Genomic DNA, 25,765 nt, shown 5'->3' with positions numbered 1-25,765 from the left:
GATTTCCATGGAGCGGCTCAAATCGGCGGTGCCGGCCGACCTCCGGCGAGCCGTCGGCGAGGGCACGACCCGCGACCTCCCGTCCACCACCTCCCTGCTTCTCACCTTCCTCGACGGTCTCCCTCTCTTCCACCAGGTAACTACCCACCCCGCCGCTTCGCTGTACTCTATTTTGTGCTCCTGGCCACCAGCCAGCGTAGCTAGCCGTCTTGCTCTGTGGTCTCACTCAGTGGCTGTGTCTTTGCTGCGCTGTCGAAAAGGTCATCAGCGAGCTGACCGACCCGGAGCTCGCGCTGTGCAGCAAGGACAAGGGGAGGGCGGTGGAGCTCAAGGGCCAGGGCAATGCGTGCTTCTCCCGGAGGGAGTTCCAACAGGCGCTTAGTTTCTATTCGCAGGTAATTTTTGTGACCACAAGATTGATAATTGCGGCTAATGATTTGCACACCACACCTTGTAACCGTGCTGCGAAAAGGAGAGTTTTGTTCTAACCCATATGCAAAATGGGGGATTTTACAATTTGCCACATTTTTCTTTGCACTTTTATCATCTCATGCAAGAGTAACTCAATCGTTCAGCAGAGTGAAAACATGTGGGATTGTTCACTTGTTTAGTTACTCCCTAAACTGATTCAATTAATTTGGGCCGGAGGGAATATTAAAATAGTGTCACCTTGATTTAGACCAATCCACCACACACCATTTTTAGTGCCATTTTGATTTAGCTCATTGATTAATATTCTTTCTCGGCGATAATAAGTTCTTTTTTGCATTGCATTTTACAGGCGCTACGTTACGTCCCGATTAGTTCTGATGTCACTGATGAGATTTTGCTGGCTACATTATATGTCAATCGTGCCTCCACTATGCATGTGAGTCTTCTATTTATCTGTTTGTTTCCTGCAGTTTTCTCATTCTAGGACTTGGAATAATATCTTGGAAAATAGTGAAGATATTGGAAGGTGGCTAGTATAATTGTTTCGGCTATATTTAAGTTAGATTGCTAACAATGATTTTATTTTATCCTGTTGAATGAGGTGTCCTTATGCCACAATGATTTTTGTCAAACTTTGCAGAAATTGGGCCTCCTGGAAGAGTGTTTACGGGATTGCGACAGGGCCATTTCCGTTTCACCTAATTATGCCAAGGTAGTAGGATCGTGACAGCTATAAGCATGCATCTTATTTATACTGCGTGCGTCTCTGTTTTTTTTTTTGGAGAATTCAAGCTACAGCATGGACTCCAAGTTACTGTTTTGGTTTCACCTTATTTCTATGTTTCAGGCATGGTACAGGAGGGGAATGATAAATGCATCATTGAAGAATTATTCATCTGCCATGCATGATCTGGAGGTTGCATTGAGCATGGAAGCGACTTCTTCTGGAAAGAGCAACATAGAGCAAGAATTGAAGTTGATTTTGCTAAATCATCGAAATGTGAATGAAGTTGGAAGACCAAGCAGTGATCGCAAGGATGCAGGGTTGCCACATACAGGTTGGAACCTTGGGTACGCATAAGCCTTTTTTGTGTGATTTGTAATTAATACTAATTCATAGATAATATGTGGTTCACTCGCAGCAGAACCACATATGTCTGTTCTAGAGTGTGTCTCAACACCCGACAAAGGTAGAGGAATGACATCTCCAAATGATATTTCTCCGGCCTCCTTGATTCATGTTGAGGATCCTCTTGCTGCGGTATGATTCAGACCTATCTCTTCAATTGCTTACACAAATGTTGTGTCTCAACCTTCTGTAGTTCTTTGTATTTTCTGTGGCCACATTAAGTTGCCAACTTAATTTGTGTAGTTCACATATGAATAGGGCAAGTTATGTATTTATTTGAGGTGCATACAAAGATTTTTTTACGAAGCCAGGAATCTATCTATCCTCTATGTGCTTTATTTGCAATACATGTTTTTTTAATCGTCTTTTATTGCAAATCTGTCAAAAATCTTGAGCTGAAGTTTTGTGTGTCTCTTACTTGCAACAGTTTTATGCAGATTATCCTGAAACCGTGCCGGGAGACTCATTGCCATTATTGCTTTAGTGAAGCACCCGCAGATGCTGTGTTTTGCCCATTGTGTACAATACCAGTTTACTGTTCAAAAAAGTGCCAGGAGCAAGCTGTTGGCGGAATTTCTTTGAATCAAGATACTTTTATTAAATCTAACAGCAATGGGATTGATCTTGGAAAATTGAGCCTAACTTCTCCAAAGCACAAGGCTCCAGACTCTAAACAGATTGCTGAACATAGGCATGAATGTGGTGGTGCACATTGGGCAGCTGTTTTGCCAGCTGATATAGTTTTAGCTGGGCGAATTATGGCACAATACATAGATAGAAGAATGCTGGCTGGAAAGAACTCTACCATCTCTGGGCCAAATTTGGTAAAAAAATCTAATTTTCATTTGAGCTTAACATTTTCTGGTATTGTAGCATTTAAGTATTATACCATAAGTATCTCTATAAAACAAGATATTATTTCACAAGTATTTTAAGTACTGCTAGGCCAGGAAATAATGAACTAAACTGCATATTGCAGGATCTCATTCACCACTATGATATAGATTCTCCTACTAACAAGTTGGAATCACATATATATGCGATTGTCTTGTTATTATGCCTCAAAAAGTATTATAGATCAGACCTTTCATGGAAGGAGGAAACTTTATCTCAGGTATATCTGACATCGTTATTGCTATCGTATTGACTCCATAAATATTTTCAGAGTTTTCCTATTTATGTACATCGTTATTGCTTTGATATATGTCCTCAGGGGTTACTAAGCATTCTTTGATCTTATACAGCTTGTTCTTTTGATCTGTCAAGTCAAAGTCAATTCAATTGCTATCGTTCGTATGAAATCCATGGATGAAGGCCAGGGACGTACAGAGAACAAAGGGTACTCTGCAGCTGGTGATGCAGTTATGTGTAGTGTGGAGCAGGTATATCCTTTAGTTCTCTTTTCTGGGATCAACATACACCATGCTATAAAAAATGAGGGATGTTTTTTTCCTACTATTCAATGTAATGTTCTTGATTATTAAATGTATCATCCACTTTTAAATATTAGTAACATTTGTTAAAGCATGCTGTTACGCTGAAAGTTTAAAAAACTTGATAAGATCCGCGAAGAAAATTTAAATAAAATGTTTAAATTCATAAAATTGAGAAATTCTGTGGAGTGTTGGTGTTATAGCTTGTTATGTCAAATAGGTACTCGTAGATTGCACTACCTGACACTGTTGGATTGGTATACATTGCATGTTGCTGCTAACTGCAATTTTGCTACAACTAGTTTAATGCCCGTGCGTTGCTACGGAAGACATAACCAATGCTCGAAGTTTTTATAAAAGACTCGTACTCTTAGAACATATATACTCCCTTCGTCCTCAAATAAGTGTACATCTAGCTCTAAACTTTGTCCACAAAAGAGTGTATTCCTATCTTTCCAATGCACTTTAATTGTTTCTCTCTCATCGTACGGAAATCAAATCCAATAATATTGACCATATGTTCTTTGTTTTATTCATAATTTATCTTGAAAAACCTGCATGTACACTTATTTGTGGACGGAGGAAGTAAGTGTCAAGCATGGTTTTTAAACGCCAGAGAACAAATGTCAACGTCTTTCTCTCGATTCTTCCACTCAGATGATCCCAAATGCCGGCGATTTACACAAAAATAACCCAAAAGTGGAAGAAAAGCACAGACTAACCCTCCGGCGAAACTATTTCACCAATCTAACCCTTTTGTGTGGCGCCCCTCCCAGGGGCGCCACACATGCCCATGTGGCTCCCTCCTGCCGGCGCCACCGACCCGGCTCGACGTGGCTCCATCGACGCCGAGCCGGGTGCGCCCATCCGACGTGGCGACATGTGTGGCGCCCCTCCCAGCGGCGCCACACATGCACTTGTAATCCCCCAAAACATACTTGTAAGACAATTCCTCCGGGACTTAGCCGTTTTGCGAGGCTCGATGTGTGGCGCCGATGCCACGGGCGCCACGCTAGCATGTGTGGCGCCGATGCCACGGGCGCCACACATAGAGGCTCGCGAAAACGGCTAAGGACTTATCGTCCGAAGCCCCTGGATGTTTTCGACCCAATAGTTCATATAGGTTGGCATGTGTGGCGCCGATGCCAGGGGCGCCACACTAGCACTTGTGGCGCCAGAGTGGAGGGCGCCACACACTGACTTTTGTTAAAAACACGAAAAATCCTACCAAACTCCAACGATTACGAGTACAACATTGGACACAACAAGTAGCAATTTCATGACATACACATATAACACTTCATAGGTCACATTGTAGCACGTAGATTCAAACAACAAGTAGCATTACGGACCATGGTTCGAAATGACATAGGGTTCACAAATCGATACTTATGAATATAGAGTTCACAACAACACGTAGCACATCCTAGTTGCGTCCTCGACGTGCCGTCCTCGTGGGGCCGCTTCGGACGGCCATCCTCTTCGTCCGCTGCCTTGGCTGCTCTGCTGCTCGCTCCTGCTGCTGCTGCTCCTCGCTCGCTGCTCCTGCTGCTCGCTCCTCGCTGTCGCTCCTGCTCCTCCTCCTCCTCCTCCTCGTCCTCCTCCTCCGAAGAGAACGGCTCGTCGTTCCTCATCCTCGACATAGCTGATCTCCGCGGCGGCCCGTCATCGGTGACAACCTTCTTTCCTCGGTTGACATAATCTTCCGGAGTGTACCGGTTTGGAGCCTTGCCCCTTGGCTTCAAGCGGTAAGCTGACCGTTGCTTGGAGGTACGCTTCGGAAGTACGCCTTGACTCGGAATTAGGTCGTCCTCGGGAGGAATCTGCACAAACATGAACACATGAGATTACAAAAGTTGAAATTAGTAAGAACATGTTTCGCAGACAACAAAATAGTCCATACATGTTCTTCGAAGAGGAGGATGTAGGGATTTCGCCTTCGCGGCAACCTAGCAAGTTCGCTAACCGCCGCATCTTTCGTGCGGTGTTACGCGTCATGGAACTCACGGTTACAAAGCCACCGGCACATAATTGCGTACATTCAAAGTTGCTGATCATACCTTAACGAAATTCCGCAACGGTCCGACGAGCTTTTCATCCGTGTGGCTCTGCTCCCACACAACCTCGCACTCCTCAGTCGTTTTCCGGATCTCCTCCCGCTGTGACAAACATAGCATACACAATTTAAGCGAGCACATGGCAATCTAGATGATGTACTAGTTAGTGAGAGAATCCATTACCACGAAGTTCAGCTCGGAAGCAATAGAAGTCGATCTCCTCTCGCGAGCAAAAGTGTCGTGCTGGCTTTGCCCAACCTCATCGAACCGGATGGGGTCGTCCAAGATCTCTTCACGATACGCGCGCTTCACTAACTCGATACGCGTGTTCGATGGAACCACTCGAGGTAGTTGTTGAAAGCGGTGAAGTCGTGAGGCACAATCCGCTCGGGGCCGGCATTCGTGCCGCTTCCAAGCGGTGTTGGAACGCCGTGATGTGGCCGCTATGATGGACTGGCCAATTTGTGATCTTCCTCTGCCGCTGCCTATCAAGCACTGCAAGAATCAACAAGTTAGTTTGTACCTCTTCTATCAAGAATCTTCCATCGCATGATTCCGAAGTTTACACGTGAAGCGCCTTGTCCGTGTCTTGCCACGTTGGTGGGCACTCACGATACGACCCAAAGCTGTCTCATCACTCTTTGCGGCCGGTGGTGTTCAACAAGCCACATGCATATGAGTGGGCAGCGCATACGCCGAACCGCGCCTCCTCCGTGCACTTGGGGTTTAGGTCGGTCATCGCCGCGCCAATACGGTAGTAGGTACCATATGGCTCCCATTCCACCTGCGACGATACAATTATTTAGTAGATGCCAGTAGAATCAATCAAAACTAGGATTGCAACTCCGCAGGTGATCGGTTACACCGCTCGGCGGTAAGAGTGTCCAACTCCGCGATGTACTCGCCCGTACATGACCATTGGATCGCTCGTCATCTCCGAGACATTGTCCCAAAGGTATGCCCAAGTGGGCTCCCGATCGAGAAAGTGAGGGAAATGAGGCCATGGCGTCTCGTTGAGTACCACGGGACGCCCAACCGATAGGCGGTCCCGGCTCCATACGGAAAGTAGGAGCATGCATCCACCAATACCGCCGCTCCCGGTCTTGCTCCCGATCCCGCGACAAGTCTTGCTCCCGATCCTGCGACAAGCTTCGTCCAACTGCGTACATAATATATTTGGTTACTACTTTGTGTAGCGCACTACTATAGGAAAATAGTACATAGAACAAATCATCACCTGCTAGGTAGAGGTAGGCAAGTGCCGCTGTTCCCCAACTCCACCGGGCGTCCAACACCGTAAGCGCCTTCGACCAACACCAATGGGCCGACTTACCCCAGCTGTCGGAAAGAGAGTCCTGGAAATCATGTACCATAAGTACACGCGGGCGTACGTCCTCCGAGTGTCCTCGTCGGCCTCTATGGGGCATTCCGCAAAGTTAGTTCCGATCCAAGTGAAAGACGCGCCGGCGGGAACTCTCTCCTTTGGATTTTCTGGCGGCGGAGGAGCCACCGCCAATAAGCCCCACCATCTCGCTGGCGCCACCCATCGGAAGTCTGTGTTCATACACGGTGGCTCGCCACGAATAGGTAGTGCAAGGATCATGGAAACATCCCGCGAGTAGGGGCCATCTCGCCGGCCCTCAAGTGGAAGGTGTGAGTCTCCGGCCTCCACCGGTCGACAAGGGCGGTGAGTGCCGAGGGGTTCATGTGTGGCCCCCCACGGCTTACAAGGGATATGAACGGCATAAGACCGGTAGGCCGGATGAACTCCGTGTACCTCTCGTCATAAGGTATATCCGGTGTGCCATGGTAACGAATCTTCAAAGGGTGAAGATCCGTTCCCTCTCCGTCATATGAACAGCCCGGTGCTCCCTGTCGTACTCTTCATCCGGAAGCCACACCATCCTACATGTATGAGCAACACATACAACATATTATGAGCCATTCATACCAAATATGAGCAACACATACATGAGAATATATCCAAATAAGCCATCACACATACATTCCTAACAAATATGAGTTATTCCATCAAGAATACATGAGAATATATCTAACTTTCGAATCACATATACATCACACATACATGAGAGTTCATATCCAAATACATCACACATATGAATTTCGTAAGACATACCATTCCTAGGCACATAATAGACATATGTAAGACAATAGAATGCATTTGCTAAGCTCCAATTTTGCCTTTCACCACATACATACATAAGGATTTCAACACATACATGTAAAATTTCATTCAACACATCTAGGGTTCCTATATATCTAGGGTTCCTACATATCTAGGGTTCCTACATATCTAGGGTTCCTACACATACACATTCAACACATACATAGCCATTTCAAATCTAGTTTCCATGTCTAGGGTTCATGTGTAAATCTAGCAAGATCTATGAAATTAGTGGATGAATGTGAGGGATTCGAAGGGGATTACCTTGAGGAATGGATGGGGAAGAGATTGGCCGGTCGGATCCGATGAATTTGTGGCCGATTTGTTGGGGAGAGAGAGAGGGAGGAGGAGGAACCGCCGGCCGCCTTGGGGGAGAGAGGGAGAGAGGAGAAGAAACGAGAGAAGAAGATGGTCGGGCTGGGGGCGGGCGCGGGCGCCACACTTAAGTGGATGTGTGGCGCCCGTGGCATCGGCGCCACACATGCTAGTGTGGCGCCCGTGGCATCGGCGCCACACATCGAGCCTCGCAAAACGGCTAAGTCCCAGAGGAATTGTCTTACAGTATGTTTTGGGGGATTACAAGTGCATGTGTGGCGCCGTTGGGAGGGGCGCCACACATGCTGCCACGTCGGATGGGCGCACCAGCTCGGCGTCGATGGAGCCACGTCGGCTGGGTCGGTGGCGCCGGCAGGAGGGAGCCACATGGGCATGTGTGGCGCCCACGGGAGGGGCGCCACACAAAAGGGTTAGATTGGTGAAATAGTTTCGCCGGAGGGTCAGTCTGTGCTTTTCTTCCACTTTTGGGTTATTTTTGTGTAAATCGCCCCTCTCAAAACTTACATGTTCCCATGTAGGTGTTGACTTTGTTAAACTATTACTCTGTACAGAATATATCTTACTACAATACCGAGAGAGTTTCAAATACACATCGCCTTCCAGGTTCGAAACACCAAGCACACACTTATTAAGATGAAGTTTCGAATAGAAAAGCTATCTGAAGTATGCATTTAGCATTATTAAAATAGTATCCATCCTACAAAACAGAGAGTACCGAAAAATCAGAATTGGAATCGCCCATTATAGATAACAACACCCTCCAGTGAGCAAACATGCAACCCTTTGATTTAGAAACTCCAGACACGAATAAGAAATAGAGGAGTGTGAATCACATACAAAGATCCTTATGACGGAACTTAATATGACAAAACGCTTAGCTTGAAATAATTGAGAACATATGCAATTAGTACCATGTTTACTAAATATATGAGAATATGTATATCTTAGAAATTGTGACCGGGAACTTCAAAATGGCATGCTTTACATGGAAAAGTCAGTAAGGAAAATATTACTTCCATGATTGTATGTCTTGCATAGCTATTAGAACAAAAGAGTTGAAAATCATTTCAAAATTGACTACAGTTTTTCCCAACTATGATCCTCGACATTTGTGTGTCACACTAAAATTTTCACTGATACTCTAGAATAAACCAATTTTCACAACTATGATCCTCGAAATTCGTGTGTCACACCCAAATTTTCACAATGACATATTATATTTTTTTTGTTTATGATCAATGGCTACTGATTTTTGGGTAAATAACCAGCTTTCCTAATAATTTATAAACATGGATAAATGTGCGTATTAAAGTAACCACATGACAAAAAGGTGTTTTTTCTTGATTCAGAATTGGCTATACTGCCAATTCACTGAACTTTATGTTTTTTATGAATCACAAGAGCAACTATTGAGGTTCAGATCAACCAGTAGCCCTTACTGAGGTTCCACAACAAAATCAGTTCTCGCAACGGAGACAACAGCCTTAATTTCATCATGCTTTGAGGAGCTGATCACTGGAGGAGTTGCCCCAAGCCAAGCAGCTTGTCCATCTCCTTGAGATTTTAACGCTCTTGATCTCCGAGCATACTTATTCTGCCCAGAGCACACATACACGCTATTAAAACGAACTCAATTTAGCATGAGTGTGTCATATAGTTTTACGTGAGTTTATTTATAAGTAAAATGAATTAGAAATTATTATATCATGACGAACACAATATTTATCATTGCAAAAGGCTTCATAGCAATGGAAAGCAACAAAATCAGAAATACCTCTTTTCACAAAAATAAATTTAAGAATACTAATATATATCTACCATCATTCGTCAAGCCGACATAAAAGCATTAAACACGATAACATAAAATATCCAATGCTTAGAAAGGCGAGGGTTTTTTGGACTGAAAAAATGTAAACGTTAGTAAGCACCCTGTCCAACGCTCAACAATAGTGATCATCCAGGTGGAGTTATCAACATCTCATCTTAGGAGGGGGAGGGGGGGGGGGGGCGCTTGTCATTCTTATCTTGCGTTGGATACACTAATATTTGAAAACAAAATATGCATAATGGCATTCAGTCAAACACTCCTTACAAAGTCAATATGAAGTGGGGTCAAGATATTAGCCGTCAAGAGCAACGTCAATGCCAGTGTTCTATTCGGAAAAAAATAGAGCAACGTCCATGGACTTGGGCAAATGGGGGTCGTTTCCTTTTTCAAAGAGTGTGAGTAGTTAGGCAGCTAGTTTGCTCGAGTCAATCATCTTCCTTTTATTTTGTTTTGTTTTTTCTGTAGCCTTCTTAGTTTTGGTAATTGGTCTGTCTTGGTCGTGAACTCCGCCTTTGTGGCTTTCTTCTCCTAATATATTACATGCAACTCTTTTGCATGGTTAAAAAAAGAGCAACTGCCGAGGCACTGGAGAACGCACCTAGCGATATTGAAATCGCGTTGGCCAGCAGGTGCTCGCGATAGAGGCGGTGGCGAAATTGGTACCCGTGAGGTTCCATGTTCTTTAAGTTCTCCCTCCGCCTCAGTCTCTAGACCTGCTATCGATGGCTTCACACATCAGGCGATGGCTGGCGGAGGAAGCATGCTACACTTCCGGGCAGGGAGGCGGTTGCGAGTACAATATCTTACCTTGTGGGACTTCAGCAAGTTCATCGCTAACCTCCAAGGGCTTTCCTGATAAGAGAAAGTTAGCAATCAGTCAATAGCGTGTCTGCTAGAATTATGAAGCGTGTATTTATTCATATACTGAACTTCGGCAATTCCTAATTTCAAATCCAAAACTCTAGGTCATCCTTGGTTCTAGCCACAAATACAAATCCCATGGACGATGTGCATCTTGTTTGACATCACCGACAAATGTAACATCCTTTTCTGTATGGAGATGTGTTGTTTTTGACCTGAAAATCACTGCTGGAAGGAGAAATAGTTGTGATACATCCCGGATTAGATCACTGCAAAGACTTCAGTGTGGAGTTAGGAATCAGTCGAAGTGGTATCATACCTGTGCTAGAGGTTGGTGATTTGTCCATAAGAAAAGAGGTTGGTAATTTGTGCTGAAATGCATAATGACCTGCAATTGACTGTGACTGGAATGTGAGCTTAAATTGGGCATTCAGCTTCTTCCTGGAAATCAATACTTAATGCCCAATTTTATATTATGCTCAACAATTTGGCAGCAGAACCAGAGTCACTTTTGACTGTTATGTTAGTCTTGAAAATGTCTCTGGACATTAAATCGTTTGAAGACAGAAATATGTTTTCCAATCCTTCTAATCCATGAGACATGAACACGTCTAGTTTTTTTTTCCACACGATCCACCAGGGGATCGAATTTCCATTATCAGAGAGATAACGAAAATACAGACGAGTTCAGCAAAAAAAGACGGAACTTACAATCAAGACGGAGGTCAAGTCGGGTGGCCTTGCTATGGGTGTCGGGGTTGGGATAGGACAGTCCGTGCCTACATGTTATCGTGCACGCACGGTCCTCAACATGGTGAGCGGATGCCGATGCTAGAGGGTGCGTCGCAGTATGAGGCCATGTGGGATCCAGCGCCGTGGGGCACGTGGGAAGGCAACATCGCAAAGACATAGGAATGCAACATCGCCACGGTGTAGGAAGCACACGACGAGGCGGCGGCGCAGCGGAACCTCCTCTCCTTCCATCTGCACCGTACGAGCAAAAGATCATAGAAATGAAGAGATACATGGGCAGATATCAGATAAAAAAGAGAGGAGAGGCGATGCGGTTCAGCCACAACCGAACAGCCCCCTGTGCGTTCTGGCATTGCATCCTCATGCATGTTCGCCCTCATTCCCATTGGCCTGTATTACGTGCCCTCACCACGCCATTTGACCGGAGAGGATAAAAGCGAGAGGACGGAGGGCGATGCGAGAGAAAAGGGGGTAAATGGGATACCTCGGACGTGTGAGGGCCTCAGCAATGGAGGGAATGTTGTCGCCTTCTATCCATCCTCGTCATCATCGTCAACGGCGCCATGGCGTAGAGGTGTGAGTGGCAGGGCTATGTAGTGGTAGGCGGGCGAATGACATGGGCATCAGCAACGGCAGGAACGGCGAAGCCTGATTCGGTCCTAGGCAATTGGCCATGATTGCTTTCCATGCTACTCCCTTGCCATCTTTCCATGTTTTTCTAAGTTTCCGTGATTGTGGACATCCTTATTTTTGGCAATTACTTTCCCTGATTGTGGCAGCGCCCGAGTAATTGTTATTGCTTTCCATGTTTGTGACACACGGGTAGAGAAGGTCAGCAGAAGATCGGACGGTACTGATTCTTATTCGGCATCTGTGAGGGTGATGGGACGGTCAAGATGTCTCTAATCTTTGATATCAAACATTTTTGACGACGTACGAACTCACATATAATAGTAAAGATAGCGTGTATTCCATAGATCAAGGGGATAGACGGCATCATGTTCTGATTTTTTAGATAGCCCTACATTTGTTAGCAAAAACTACGGATCATGCTGTAATTATAATAGGAAAGAGAGGATTCTGTCCCAATTTTCTGGTAGGGGCAGGATTGGATTAGCAGCAAGAAAGGAAGGTGGCGAGGCGACTTAGCTTGAGAAGCCATTGGACGATCCTAGTGCGATGGTTCTGGGGTTTCCAAAGAAGGAAAAATATCTTTCCTAATCAGTTAATTGCGGGATTTATGACACCATATCCTAGTGCGCCGGATCTGGGGTTTTGAAGCAAGGAAAAATATCTTTCCTAAACAATTGACTGTGTGATTTATGATTCCATAATTAATATGGTGAAATTAAATCAGACGAAGCGGTGACCGTGAGATTGATTGGACGGACAGGATGCTTCCAATGACGACCACCAAAGTGCGTTGAGTGTCAAACGACCAACTCCCATTTAATAGTAAAGATGTCTACTTTGCTTTCTGTGGCTTCTGCACTTGGTGCTCATTTGTTCTTTTACTACTTATTACTTGTGTTTTGTTTTGCTTACTTCTAGGTCAGGGTTGCTCAAGCTATTTACATGTCTGGTAGCTTCTTGAATCACTCGTGCCGTCCAAACGTACACACATACTTTCATTCCCGCACTCTCTTTCTGAGATCTACCGAATACATAGAATCAGGGAGGCCAGTCGAGCTATCATATGGTCCACAGGTCTTTCCCACCCTTCCTCTCTTGTGTATGTGTGACATTCTGAAAGTTAATTATGAGTTTATGCTTTGCATTGTTTGTCCTTCTCATTCTAGGCTGGCAAGATGAATCTTCCGGAGAGACAGAAGTCACTTCAGGAGAATTACAAATTTAGTTGCCGGTGTTCAAGTTGTTCAGAGCTACATCTGTCGGACCTTGTCATTGATTCATTCCGTTGTCCACAAAGTACCTGTCTTGGTGCCGTATCAGAATTAACTTACTCCAGATCCAAAGAGAATTTTATGCATGTTTCCCTACAAGAATCTGATGTTTGCAAACTATCGCTGCCTGTAAGATGATTATTCCCTCCCAACATTTTGAACCCAAAATCTCCTAATTAGTTAGTTTGGTGGCATCAACCTGATTTTTTTTTCAGCATATATCCAACGTTGACGAGGATACAAAGAAAGTTGGGAAATTGTTTTTCAGAAATGATCTTGATTTGAAGATAGATCCTGGATATTGCATGAGCTGTAGATCACAACTTGACTTGGCTTCTGCTGTTGCTACATCAGACAGGGCAGCATCAAAGATCAACAGGTATGTCATGCACTATTGCATGTGGCATTTTGGAATTTGATGCATCTTTCATCAGTGGATTTTTATTCATAGCTAAGTTGGATAACAATTACACTCACAGGTTTAAGGAACTTACAGTTATAGACAAAGTCTCTGAAGTTTTCGTCACAGATGCATTACAATCCCTAGAACAGATAAAGAAGCTGAGGCACCCATATAGCAAGGCTCTTGCCCAGGTTAGGGTGCTCATGTTACTTTGATTTTTATAGAAATTTGGCTCCAAATTCTCCTTGCAATTGCTGTTGAAAAATATGTTTTGAAACTGAAACATGCAGGCAGAAGACATGATCGCAGAGGCTTTTGCAAAGATAGGAGATCAAGGACAAGCAGAAAAGCACTGTGAAGAATCAGTTAAGGTAGTCATTTCTCATCCTCAATTATCGCTCAAATCTTTAACTGGTCTATGTCGAAATATAAGGGGAGAACTGTACTTCGGTCTCGAGCCATTGTATTCTCGGGACGCATAGTGCTCGCTACTCTCTTCTCTGACAAGCAATAGTTAAATTATCAGCTAGGTTCTGGGTGCTGATGTGATCACAAATTCACGATTGAAGACTTCGTCGTGCAACTTTGCAATCATAGGAAGCCTCTGGAAACTTGTTCTATCCCTAGATAAACTGCCAAATTCATGCTAAGAAGCGCATTTACAGCTTCAAATAATCCACTTTTGAAATTTTCACTTGTTCTGAATTGCATCTTATGATAATGCAGATCCTCAAGAAGCTGTACCACCCCAAACACATAGCCATCGCGCATGAGCTGATCAAGCTCGTTTCCATCAAGCTGTCCATGGGGGACATGGCAAGCGCAGAAGCTACATTCGCCCAGGCAGAGGCGATATTCTCGCTTTATTATGGACCTGATGCTCTAAGGATTTTACCTTATATCGATGTACTGAAAAGAACTGTTAGTGAAGCTCCTTGACTATCTCAGGAGCAGACGAACCGCACAGATATGCACCACTTTGCTTGCTTGGTGCAGTTTTTTTTTTTCTGTGAGCTAAAGATATAAATCTAGGACAGGCAGATTAGTTGACCCATTATGTATTTTGCCAGTGCTATCTACGATTCCGGGCTTTCTTAAACTTCTGAATTTCAGTTTTTCTAATGATTTCCTATAATTTAGAGCTTACAAAATTTTACCATCTGGCAGTGTAAACTGCTCAAGGCCAGTTAAAACTGCCTCCATGAAACAGTGGCATAAACTTCATCTACTACACTTTATTATGTGTATCACTTAGAACTTTGTGCATAAACACCTGCTAATTATTGGTCCATAACCAAGCCTAGAAGTAACCATTTTATGTACCCGTTGTGTGAGGAAAAAATAGTTCCATTTGGCAGAGCACATTTCCAAATGTATATTCTCTCACGTACCAACCAACAAAGTGCCCAAAAGTGTAGTCACACAACATATGCACAATTTCTTCCAATATGCAATAAATGATTTGAGTGAGGTCTTCTACATGACGTGAGCATGTCTTCAGTGATGTAACTATGGGAGCTAGTGTATCAGGTTGCAGAGGATCATCCTTCTAAAATGCGCGTAAATCAGATTTTGCAGGACTTCAGAAGATTTGAGTCACAAAACATCATCAGTTGTTAGCATCCAGTTTACTCTCAGCTTCACTGATGATCTCGAGCTCCTCTAATAAAGAAGCAAGTTTTTTCATATCATCATCCTGCTTGCTCTGAGGGGCCTTCTCACGGTAGCCTGAAGCATTCATTTTCTGTGACAAGGTGTCATGTTGCCTGCATTGGTGATGGATAACAGAGCATGTTACTATATTAAAAAAAACGAATAGAAGTTCAAAAGGAAAATATATGTATTAACATAACTGGTGATTTGCTAATTGAACAAGACAATGATCGGGTAATTGAACATACTTTTGAACTTCCTCTCTCCTCTTCCTAAGCTTCTCATGTTCAGCTTCCGCGTTGAGAGCTCCCCGGAGCTGGAGATACACTGCTAGATCCTTGTTTACAATATTTGTGGCACAACCAGGTGGACTTGGATCATCCCCTATCAGGATCTGGAAAATTGCAAAAAGGGTCAGAACTTTGCCCTTTTATTCAGGGGCTTTCAACTTCGCTGTACTAAAAATTTATGCATATTGCACATTACTGATAAAGTAAGGTGAGTTGAAACAGGAAATGTGCATACAGCAAGAGCAAGGCAGATATCATATATGGTTACTTGTGGTACATAGATCTTATCTTCATTCCCAACAGATCCTTTTACCCTTAAAGAGGACAAGAAAGTTCAAGAGAAGACAGAAATAAAGCATAGAAGACACATGATCTGTCAAACCTTCAGAGATGACACGGAAGCAAGCGTTGCAATTTGAGCCTGGTAGTACTGAACAGTGGCTGCAATCTCTTGGTTTCGACAGAGTACAAAAGACGGGCGCCTGTTGAAGTGTAAACAGAAAATAAGGTATCTGCTAGAAACAAGCAAAATTCTCTTTCTACTGAAGACGAGAAAAAACCATATGAATCAAGACTAAATAAAATGGCAATCTTAGTGCATTTCAGCATAGCATCTGTCATACAGTCTGTAACTCGTAGAAGAACATATTTGTTGAAGAGAAACACACCTTTCATGTATATCTGTTGGTGGCCGGAGAGATCTCAGCTTACTCACAGCATCTAACACAATCTCCATTTCATTCTCAACTTGATCATTTTCCCATTCCTGTCATCACAGGAAACTTCTCTCAGGTAAAATAGTATTTCAGGATACAATATTGCTTAAACATATGATTTGTCAAATTGAGATATCACATCAAAAAAATTATTTGTCTTCTTTTGTATATTGTCATCATCAAGTGGATTCCTTTTAAATTCATACATAGGCTCTACACTGCTGTTATCCGGAAACTATCAAATCCTCTGGTTCATTTCTAAGTTGTCCTGAAAATAAATATTTACCTGTACAGTTGAGGGATATTCTGATATCATAATGGAATCTTTCCTACAAGCCTCCTTAGGCTGAGGAAGGCGCTGCCAAAGCTCTTCAGTTACATAAGGCATGAATGGATGGAGCAGACGCAAACCAGTGTTCAGGCATAGCCATAATGTATCTCTAGAAGCACCTCTTGCAGCTTCGAACTCTTGAGAGTCATTGAAGTAAGGTTTAATTGCTTCTATAAATACATCACAAAGCTGGTATTGCCACCAAGAGTATATAGATGATGTTGCCTCAGAGAATTTATACGCTTCTAATGATGACACGGTCTTGCCAACAGATTTATTAAGTACTGATAGTATCCATCGACAGACAGGTGGCATAGAATCCACCACAACAGTTGTTGGGGGAGTGTACTGATCTCCAAGCTTGATCATGGCAAAACGAATTGCATTCCATAGTTTATTGCACCATTGTCGGTAGCCATGCACTCTCTTGATATCAAGATTTATCTTGTCAGACTGGCAAATACGAGAAATTTTAGTAACAGAGATTTGCAATGACAATAAAAATAATGATAAAACTAGCGATAAGTATAACCTGAGAAGTGTAGGATATCAGGGCAAAACGAAGGGCATCAGTACCACACTCAGGAATACCATCAGGGAAATCCTTCTTCAGGCCTTCTTTTGCCTTTTCTAACTCGTCTGGGTCCAGGTTGCCCTGTTCCAACTTTTTCTGAAGACCCTCTAGCGTTATACCATTTATTACATCAATGGGATCAATGACATTTCCAAGTGACTTGGACATCTTACGGCCATGTGCATCACGAATAATTGGATGCAAGTAAATCTGGGAAAAAAAAGATGAGGCAAGGTTTAATCAAGTAATTTTTGAGTTACAGCATCATGATTCACCAAGTTTGGATGAAGTTTCCAGTGAGAACTCGCTGAAGAATTGGTGTGCTTCACTTTCAGTGTGAGTAAAGTTGCCATAATTGGACTAGGAACCTAGATGTCTTTATTTATGTCAATGCTATGTTATCATATTGATGAAATTTGCTGCTTGCAAATGGATGATGCGCCATAATAGCTATTGACAACAATTTGGCGTAGCTGCAATTCCATAAATTGGAGCCTGAACTATCTAATAAAACTGTAACCTTCATATTACCTTTTGAAATGGCACATCACCACCCAATAGTATTCCCAACATCACCATCCTTGCTACCCAAAAGAAGAGGATGTCCAATCCAGTTTCAAGGACAGAAGTAGGATAGAAAGTACTAAGGTCAGCTGTATCATCTGGCCAACCGAATATGGATAATGGGAAAAGGCTTGATGAAAACCACGTATCCAACACATCAGGATCTTGATCTAACTGATATTTCTTCGCTGGGTACCTCTCTTCTGCCTCCAGTATTGCATCATTTTCATTCCTTGCGATTATCCAGTGGTCAATGTATGAACCCATGTCTTTCTCTTCGTCATCTTCTAATGTTACATACCAAGCAGGCACACGGTGTCCCCACCAAAGTTGCCTCGAAATACACCAATCGCGAATGTTTTCAAGCCATCTGCAACGCTCAGAATAGTATTGATGGATAGATTATTCGTCTACTCATTTTGTAGAAATTGTTTAGTGTAAAATGACCTAAAGTGTACATGCCTAAAGTAAAATAAATAGGATGTACCTGTACCAGTCTTGCTCATATTGTGGTGGAATGATCTCGATCTCTTTGGATTTCACAGCATCGAGAGCTGCCTTTGCCATTGTATTACAATTAACAAACCATTGGGGCTTGATCATTGGCTCCACGATATCATTAGTTCTTGAACAACGGCCCAATTTCATCTCGTTATTTTTCATGCCTCTGTATAGACCCTTCATCGACAAGTACAAATTGATTATAGTTTGGCAATTACTAATACAATATCAGTCTGTTCCGAATTATAAGATGTTCTAACTTTTTCCTGAATCGCATGTATCTAGACGTATTTCAGTGTGTATGTCCACTCATTTCAGTCCGTATGTAGTCCACATTAAAATATTCAAAACATCTTATAATTCGGAACGGAGGGAGTACATTACAGAAAAGGATGAGCAACAAAGAAAAGTAAATAACCAGGTCAAAAGGTTAAACTTTGGACTTAAGTAACAATGTAACCAATCATCTTCACATAGGTATCTTATGTAGCATGAAGGACTGATATATTATGGAAATGCCAGCTCAAAAACAAAGCTGAGGCACGCTACAAGCTTGAACAGAGCCAGCTATGTATATACCACACATAGTATGCAAACCAAGGTATTATATTTCTAAGGATGAAAACTGTTAATGTAATGTTTTCACACTGTGAAATGGCTTGTCAATAGAAATTGTTGCTCATACATGCACAATTAAATTTAGTCTGAAAAATTGCCGAACTTTGTGGAAACCAAATCATATCAGTATTACTCTTGATGTTTCAGAACATAAGTTAACAGTATTCAACTATCATACTAGCTTTTTTCTAATGAGAAGTTGTCATCGCATTATGACAAAACATTGATAGACCTTTTCCATAGTATTGAAAGATAAGCAACAAACATGCAACTACCATAGCTTTTTGTAATAAGAAGTTTTATCGCATTATGAGGATACATTAATACAACTTTCCATATCATCAAAAATAAGCAATAAAGTTGATTGCACATTGCATGAACACCACAGAATCAATTAGATGGAAAAAGGTAAAAACTGAATATTAAAAATACTACCTTTGCCTTCAGTGCATCAATAACAGCAGCTCGAGCAGTGAAACGTGGCATTCCTTCAAATTGTGAACCTCCATTTTCATTTATGTTCCCATCGTCAGTGAAAATATTGATAAAGTCAAGGTTATGCCGTTTCCCAGCTTTGAAGTCCTCGGTATCATGAGCTGGTGTGATCTGCATACAGACAGCAGTGAAAGAGAAATATATATAAGAGTGAGCGCTGATTGCTGAACGTAATTAGCGCAAATACTGAACTATGGATCAGGATATCAAAACAACCTCTTCAGGTGAGCATACCTACCTTTACAGCACCAGTACCAAAACTGGTTTTCACTAACTCATCGTCACAAATTATTTCAAGTTTTCTGCCATTAAAAGGATGGATGGCATATTTTCCATGCAAATGCTTATATCTTTCGTCCTGAGAATGAACAGCTATAGCGGTATCACCAAACATTGTTTCTATTCTTGTTGTTGCAACGATAATCTCACCCAACCCTTCTTCCAGAGGATAGGCAAAAGATATCAAAACACCAAACTGAACTGGGATGTTATAACCAGGGACCACTAACAGAGTCTCTTCCTTAAGTTCCAAATAGTCAACCTGAAAAACAGTGATTGAAATGTAAGATATAGTGCTGCATTCTTAATTTTTTATACACATGCAAGAAAATAAACAGTTCAGCATAGTGCCAAATTGCATGTCTCATGCACCTCAATATCAGAGACTGCTGTACGAAGTGTGCAATCCCAATGCCCAATCCGGATATCCCTGTAAATTGATAGATCATACAAGAGGCGATAAAATAAAATGAGAGGATACCAAATAAACACAAGGTCATGATACCAAGAATGGCGTCACACTCTGTTATGGAAAACTAACCTATATATTAAACCTTCCTTGTAGAGCTTGACAAAAGCTTCTGTTACAGCTTTTGATCTCTGTGAATCCATTGTAAAACACTGAAAACAACAGGGAATTGAAGAGTTAGAAAAAAAACATTGTTCAGACATAAATGTTGCTTTCCCTAGCTATATGAATGGAGGCATCAGGAAAGAACTTTACTTCACGTGACCAATCAAGCGAGGCTCCAAGCATACGTAATTGTCTCAATATTGTGCCACCATACTGATCTTTCCAGTTGTTGACCTGCCAAAATGATTATTGGAACAAGAAATGAGGAAATGTGAAAATCAACCAGAATACAAAAGTATGGGATGCCACTGAACAAAAAATCGTCTCAATTATTTAAGTTAACGAGGCAATTCATTTCATGGCACTGTAAGGTTTTGGCCTCATTGGCAGTGAGCTACCATTTGTAGCCTCATGACACAAAATTTCAGTTTTTTTACTGGTATATAGATAACTTCCCCTTGAATTGAACAAAAGACAGAGTTGACCACTAAACTTGAGAAAACCAATAATCACTATGATTATTTACTCTGTTAACAAACACGAGCTCATTCTGTTGAGACAATATGAGTGGGTCAGAAATCAAGTGCTTACCTCAGATAGAAATTTCTCACGCCCTAGATCATGCCTTGACAGCTTTCTCTCACGCATGAGCTTCCTTTCCACCACCACCTGACATGGAGGGAACAATTTTGTTAGATGAAATTTGCTACTGTAAAACATAGTAACAAAGGATCGATCAGATAACTATCAATAATAACCAATATAATATTTGAGTACATGTCAGTCTGAACTCAGGCTAATAATATCAGGCTGCTAGCAACAGCAAAAATGTAACTCTTGCAGAAGATAGACTATGTTGCCTTGAGATCTAGTAATAGTATACATGTTCTATGCATTAAAATTTATCACTTCTCAGCCAACTTGAAGCATAACATACCTGTGTAGCTATGCCAGCATGGTCCATTCCAGGAACCCACAAAGTATTATAACCTGACATCCTCCGCCAGCGAATCATAGCATCCTGCATTGTTGGCAACACAAAGAAACAAAAGAACATGAACATAAATACTTAATTACTTGATAGGTACGAACAGAAGGGTATGAACATAAATAATCACTACCTCAATAGCCACTGTAATTGCATGGCCTATGTGAAGGGCCCCAGTTACATTTGGGGGTGGCAAGACCTGCAAATAAGTATTTTAATTCTTCTCATTCTTGTGTACTGCTGAGATAATAATTAACAAGCATCATAATTAATCAATACTCTGTACTATTTCTTTTTTTTTGCAGGGAGTAATCAGTACTCATTTGTACATTTCCTAAATAGAATTTACTGCGTGAAACCAGATTAAGAACAATTCACATGGTGATGGTGCTTATTCTGAATATAATCATGTACCCTTGGGGTTATGAGGGACTTAACTATCACGAACGGTGGCTTTGAGCTTGCCGCGTCTGCTTCAAAATACTGTGATGATTCCCACCAATTGTACCATCTACATGGCAATAAGAGAAGTAAAATATATAGTTCAGTGAGTTTTGCTGGCATGATTCGTTTTGTTTTAGGGAAACTAATGGCATGATTCATGGAAGCGAGAAAGACAGCATACGATTTCTCGACAGCTGACGGGCTATATTGTTTGGCCATCTGAGAAGAAAGCAGCTTCTTCTGTCCAGTAGGAGTATCCGGGTCAACGAAATCCTCGGGATTCTCATCGATGGCACCTTTCCTCTTCTGCTTCTTCTCACTTCTCCTAGCTCCATCAGATGCTGCTTGGGCCTACAGTCGACAATCACATCAGTCAAAACAGAATCTATGCTCTTAATGGAGCAGCCAAACTTATTGCAAAAGAGGGTAAATCAGGACTCGCCACTCGCCAGCCCTACCTGGAGCCTAGCTGCCTCCTTCTGCTTCGCCCTGAGTTTCTTCTCCTCCTTCTCTTTGGCCTGTCACAGACAGAACACACTTGACCTCTGGGTAAAACAGGAAGCAACTCGGCTATAGCATTCCCCTGCTCTGTCGTGAACAGCACAGAACCTACATTACCTTGTGTTCTTTCTTCAGCTTCCTTTCCAAATCCTTCTCATCGAGCGGCTGCGCACGCAGTAAACGATTCAGTGCAGAGTTCAGACCAACAGGCCACACAGAAATCTGGCTAGGGGAATAAAAGCGCAACCCCAAGACACAAGCTAGGGTTGCGCGACCAGCAAGGTGATACCAAAATCGCGAGGGAGGCAGGCGGGGGTGGCTAACTCACCTGCTCCATGGCGAGGATCGCGCCCTCGGGCGCGAGCTCTCCGCCGCCGCGACCGCCTCGATCGCCACGGCAGCCGGCCGGCGCAGGCTGTTGCGATTACGAACAACTCGAATGTTGTTTTGAATCGCACCTGCGGACTGGGTTCAGAGCTTTGGGCGCGCCGGCTTTGCTTAGTTTGAGTGCGAAATTTTGCTTAAATATAGGTTCTGACGGAGAAGACGACTTGGAAACCAAGTCGGGTGGAAACGAAACTTGACAGTCAAGTTTTATGTTCTTTGAACCGGAAAGCAGTCTTGCAACGTCCGTGGCTGCTCAGTTCTTTTGGCGGTTTCTCCGAGAAGTTGCCCTCCCCCCAGCTTCCTTGAGAAGTCACACCAAAAATTTAGGGAGGCTTTCGGACTAGTCTAATCTAAACCATTTCGGAAGCCTTTCAAAATTTTGGGGGCGACTTCCCCAGGAAGCTGGAGGGAGGGCAGCTCCTCGGAGAAGTCGCCAAAAGAACTGAGCTTAGGCGGAAACAATGGCGAATTGGAGCTCAATTTGTTGGATTATGATGATGAACCCATTATCGAGCAAGCTTTTGTCCATATTCGCGCTATTTTGTCACAAGACGCTATGTAAAACATTGTTGGTCACTAGACCAATTTTTTAAAACTTGTATGCCTAGCTTTTTAGGATAGTTTACGGTTATTTTTCGTTGCCGTTATTTCCGATATTTGGGCGGAAACCAGTTTTACGGTTACCACCTTGAAAAAATAATACCAAACAAAAAAATCGGTACTTAGATTATTTTCTCAAATTTATTTTGTTAATAAATTTTGAATGAAATAGCTGGTTTGACAAATCTCGGCCGGTATTTGGCTGATATTTCCAAAATACCAAAAATATTGTTACCTACCAGTATATTTTGCCTACCGAGATAAAAACTTTGGGATATATTACAAAATGAGCTTACATATGATCCGAGTTCTTATGACGAGGGGTCACAGTCTAACGGATACGGATCACTAGTATTCGGATTTTTGGACCAAAAAAACGTCCTGACCAGATCCTGCTTGACAATTCCTACCTCGTATGTGAATATGTTGAAGGAGAATGAGGTGCACATTGGTATCGAACCACTTGATGATTTTGATGCCGACATTGATATTGGAGAGAGTTAGATGGGGGTTGAGGTGGAGGGGAATGATGACGGGTTGGATCCGGAGTTGGAGGAGATTGGAGAGGAGGCTTTCGATGTTTCTCAACCAAGCGGAAAAGCAATACATAGTGCAAACTACATGGAGACCGAGGACCTCCATCTGGCGAAGGCATGGGACATGATATCACTCGATGCGGTGGCCGGCAATGACCAAACCGGCAAGAAATGTTGGCAATATATTGAGGACAAGTTCCATTGTAAGATGCCAGCCTCATATACCCGCTCATTGATATCAATTCAAGGATGTTAGGATGTGATCAAGCAATGTTGTAGCCGCTGGAGTGGTTGTTTGGAGCAAGTGAGGAATGCACCCCCAAGTGAATGCACAATTGATGACTATGTAACTTTTTTCGATCATATAGCTTGAGTTTTTGTGCTATTGTGCATTGAAAGCAAATGTGCTAACATTTGTGTTGCCATTTGATATATGTAGGATACTAGGATCACATGGCACAAGAAAGGTATGAGGAAATGCCGGCTCCCAAAAACAAGCCATTTCCGCTCCACCATTGTTCAAAGGTGCTTGAGCATGGTGAGAAATGGCAGTTAAGAGATCAAGAAGCTCCATCAAAGAAAGGAGAATTCTTTACGTTGGACGATCCAAAAGATAATTGTGTTGTGAAATATCAGCAACTTCAAACTCCTATATGTTCGAGCTGTATGCAATAAATCCTGATTTGAGGTACCGACACAGGTTCAGGTCCGAACAAATACCAAACTCATACTGCAAAAATTATCCGGTACAATTTTGGGATATGTTCACCTGCAGTTAGGGTGGCAAGCGGGGCGGGATGCGGACAAACTTTTCTTCTAAGCATGCTTTAATTCCTTAACCTTTTGGTCTAATTTTGCTTATATGCAGGATGGATTGCGGATGCAGCTTGCCACCCTACCCGCGGTGCAAAACCCGTGTCGGATATCTGACCCACTTGGTCTTCTTCTCGGTGACTCCGGGCCGGACCGGAGCCACTCTCGCCGGCGTTGCTAGTTGGAGTAGGCAAAGAAATGGTGCCGGTTCTACATCTAGTGTAGTTCTTAGGTCTTCTCCTCCCTGTCCATGTAGGTGTAGCTCTAGGTCTAGGATTTGGGCTTGTCCCCGGTCTACCTTTATGGAGTCTGGCGTAATGCCATGGAAGCTCATCGCTCTGGTGTCATGGTGCGGCATCAAGCGGTCACCGGTGAAGCTCTTCGGCGAGCTTCCAAGGTGGAGGCGTGGTGGAGGTTGAGGCTTCCTTTAATAAGCGCTGTTGTGGATCGTGTTGCTCAGATCTTGTGGAGCTACTATGTCTCCATTGTTGTCGAGGTGGCGGCGGAAGCAAAGGACCTCTCTTCGATCGGTGGGGGTATGATTCAACCTCTCTTCAGAGTTGTTCGTTGTGCGCAACACATGACGATGTTTGTTGTTGTGATCTTCGGCCGGTATGGTGGCCCGTCTTCAACCCCCATGGTGGAGGCCTGCTTGATCCATTGCCGGAGCTCGACGCGGCTAGGGTGCCAAGTGGTTCATCCCCGGTGTCCTAGAGGTGGCCGATGGTTGGATATGTTCATCGGAGGATAGCCAACGAGCAACTCGCTCTCGGATCTCGGCGGAGACGCCTGGAGATCGCCGACGTTTGGTCATGGAGGCACCCATGTCCTTGATTGCTTTTTATTTTTCTCTGCTAGGGTGATTTTTGTAATTGAGAAGGTCTTATCTTCAAATAGCTGGTTCTTTCCGGCGAGTATTGTAAAAGGCCTTCTTGCAAATTGTACCTGCCACATGTTACAACAATGAAGCTCCACAGGTGTCTAGTACCCTTCTGTTTGTTCAAAAAAAAAAAGATCCCAGATATTAGTGGCTTCTGCCACACACATCGCTCGATGCAGGAAATCCAGCAAAGCAACACGGCCGCGGCCGCGCGCCGTCAAGCAGCGTCACAACTCGGCTCCTCCGATCGCGACAGAGACCCCGGTTGCCGCCGCCCCACGTCAAGCCAACCATATCCCTCTTCTTCCGGAATAAAATCTCGTCGTCGTGCGCTGCGCACGGTGTGGGTGTGGGTGGGGCGGCCGCCGGTCGGTTGCCGGTGCCCGGTTGGCACGCACTGACCCGTCGCGGACCAGACCCTACGATCCTGCATATACCACAAACATCAGCAAAACAGCTGCGTACATCTTCCGCAATGCAGACACCGGCAAGGTGGATATATTTGGCGAAAAGGAGTCTGATCTGACCCATCGATCAACGTCAGTGCTAAACCTACTGTTCAGCAAGTGCACATACGCTTGCACCTTTATGTAAAGGATACCCCGACGCCGTCACCAGCTCTGGTTTCTTCCCATTGTTCATTCACATACTACCTCAGCAGAGTTTCCTAAACTCTCCACTCCTTTCCTTCCTCCACTCA

The 25,765-nt window shown here is 43.3% G+C and overlaps 2 protein-coding genes across 3 annotated transcripts; one reads left to right on the top strand and one right to left on the bottom strand.

Moving 5' to 3' along the window:
- The first annotated feature begins 2 nt into the window (after positions 1–2).
- On the top strand, positions 3–14,299 carry LOC124705849 (SET and MYND domain-containing protein 4). Of its 2 annotated transcripts, none has more exons than XM_047237544.1 (15): positions 3–136; positions 261–395; positions 782–868; positions 1,073–1,144; positions 1,280–1,490; positions 1,578–1,693; positions 1,999–2,385; positions 2,541–2,675; positions 2,806–2,943; positions 12,566–12,721; positions 12,814–13,047; positions 13,134–13,297; positions 13,398–13,512; positions 13,612–13,692; positions 14,048–14,299. In XM_047237544.1, exons 1-15 carry the CDS (start codon positions 8–10, stop codon positions 14,258–14,260), a joined length of 2,373 nt encoding a protein of 790 aa, XP_047093500.1. In that variant the 5' UTR covers positions 3–7; the 3' UTR covers positions 14,261–14,299. The 2 variants fall into 2 exon arrangements, with proteins under 2 accessions (XP_047093500.1, XP_047093499.1); XM_047237543.1 differs by having other exon boundaries at positions 1,575–1,693.
- Positions 14,300–14,671: 372 nt separating this feature from the next.
- On the bottom strand, positions 14,672–25,707 carry LOC124647577 (valine--tRNA ligase, mitochondrial 1-like). The gene is made up of 23 exons (XM_047187497.1): positions 25,642–25,707; positions 25,406–25,492; positions 22,178–22,264; positions 21,967–22,014; positions 21,807–21,866; positions 21,530–21,699; positions 21,343–21,415; positions 21,038–21,103; positions 20,854–20,937; positions 20,508–20,585; positions 20,067–20,150; positions 19,884–19,963; positions 19,715–19,772; positions 19,302–19,604; positions 19,004–19,174; positions 17,937–18,127; positions 17,417–17,819; positions 16,844–17,095; positions 16,267–16,764; positions 15,933–16,030; positions 15,647–15,746; positions 15,223–15,368; positions 14,672–15,087 (listed from the first exon to the last, which is right to left on the bottom strand). The coding sequence occupies exons 1-23, from the start codon at positions 25,705–25,707 to the stop codon at positions 14,931–14,933; spliced, it is 3,360 nt and encodes a 1,119-aa protein (XP_047043453.1). The 3' UTR covers positions 14,672–14,930.
- Between the last annotated feature and the right edge of the window lie 58 nt (positions 25,708–25,765).

This window comes from Lolium rigidum, chromosome 4 (genome assembly GCF_022539505.1).
Source record: "Lolium rigidum isolate FL_2022 chromosome 4, APGP_CSIRO_Lrig_0.1, whole genome shotgun sequence".
NCBI classification, from domain to species: domain Eukaryota; kingdom Viridiplantae; phylum Streptophyta; class Magnoliopsida; order Poales; family Poaceae; genus Lolium; species Lolium rigidum.
This window is presented reverse-complemented; position numbering and strand designations above follow the sequence as displayed.

Excerpts from the sequence above, each read along its gene's own strand:
- LOC124705849 (XM_047237543.1), top strand. The coding sequence starts at position 8 with ATGGAGCGGCTCAAATCGGCGGTGCCGGCCGACCTCCGGCGAGCCGTC. Across the intron at positions 13,298-13,397 it reads GCAGCATCAAAGATCAACAG|GTTTAAGGAACTTACAGTTA; the intron begins GTATGTCATGCA and ends TTACACTCACAG. Across the intron at positions 13,513-13,611 it reads ATAGCAAGGCTCTTGCCCAG|GCAGAAGACATGATCGCAGA; the intron begins GTTAGGGTGCTC and ends TGAAACATGCAG.
- LOC124647577 (XM_047187497.1), bottom strand. The coding sequence starts at position 25,707 with ATGAACAATGGGAAGAAACCAGAGCTGGTGACGGCGTCGGGGTATCCT. Across the intron at positions 22,265-25,405 it reads GCCCCACCCACACCCACACC|CCTGCGCCGGCCGGCTGCCG; the intron begins GTGCGCAGCGCA and ends TAATCGCAACAG. Across the intron at positions 21,104-21,342 it reads CAAAGCCACCGTTCGTGATA|GTCTTGCCACCCCCAAATGT; the intron begins GTTAAGTCCCTC and ends ACTTATTTGCAG.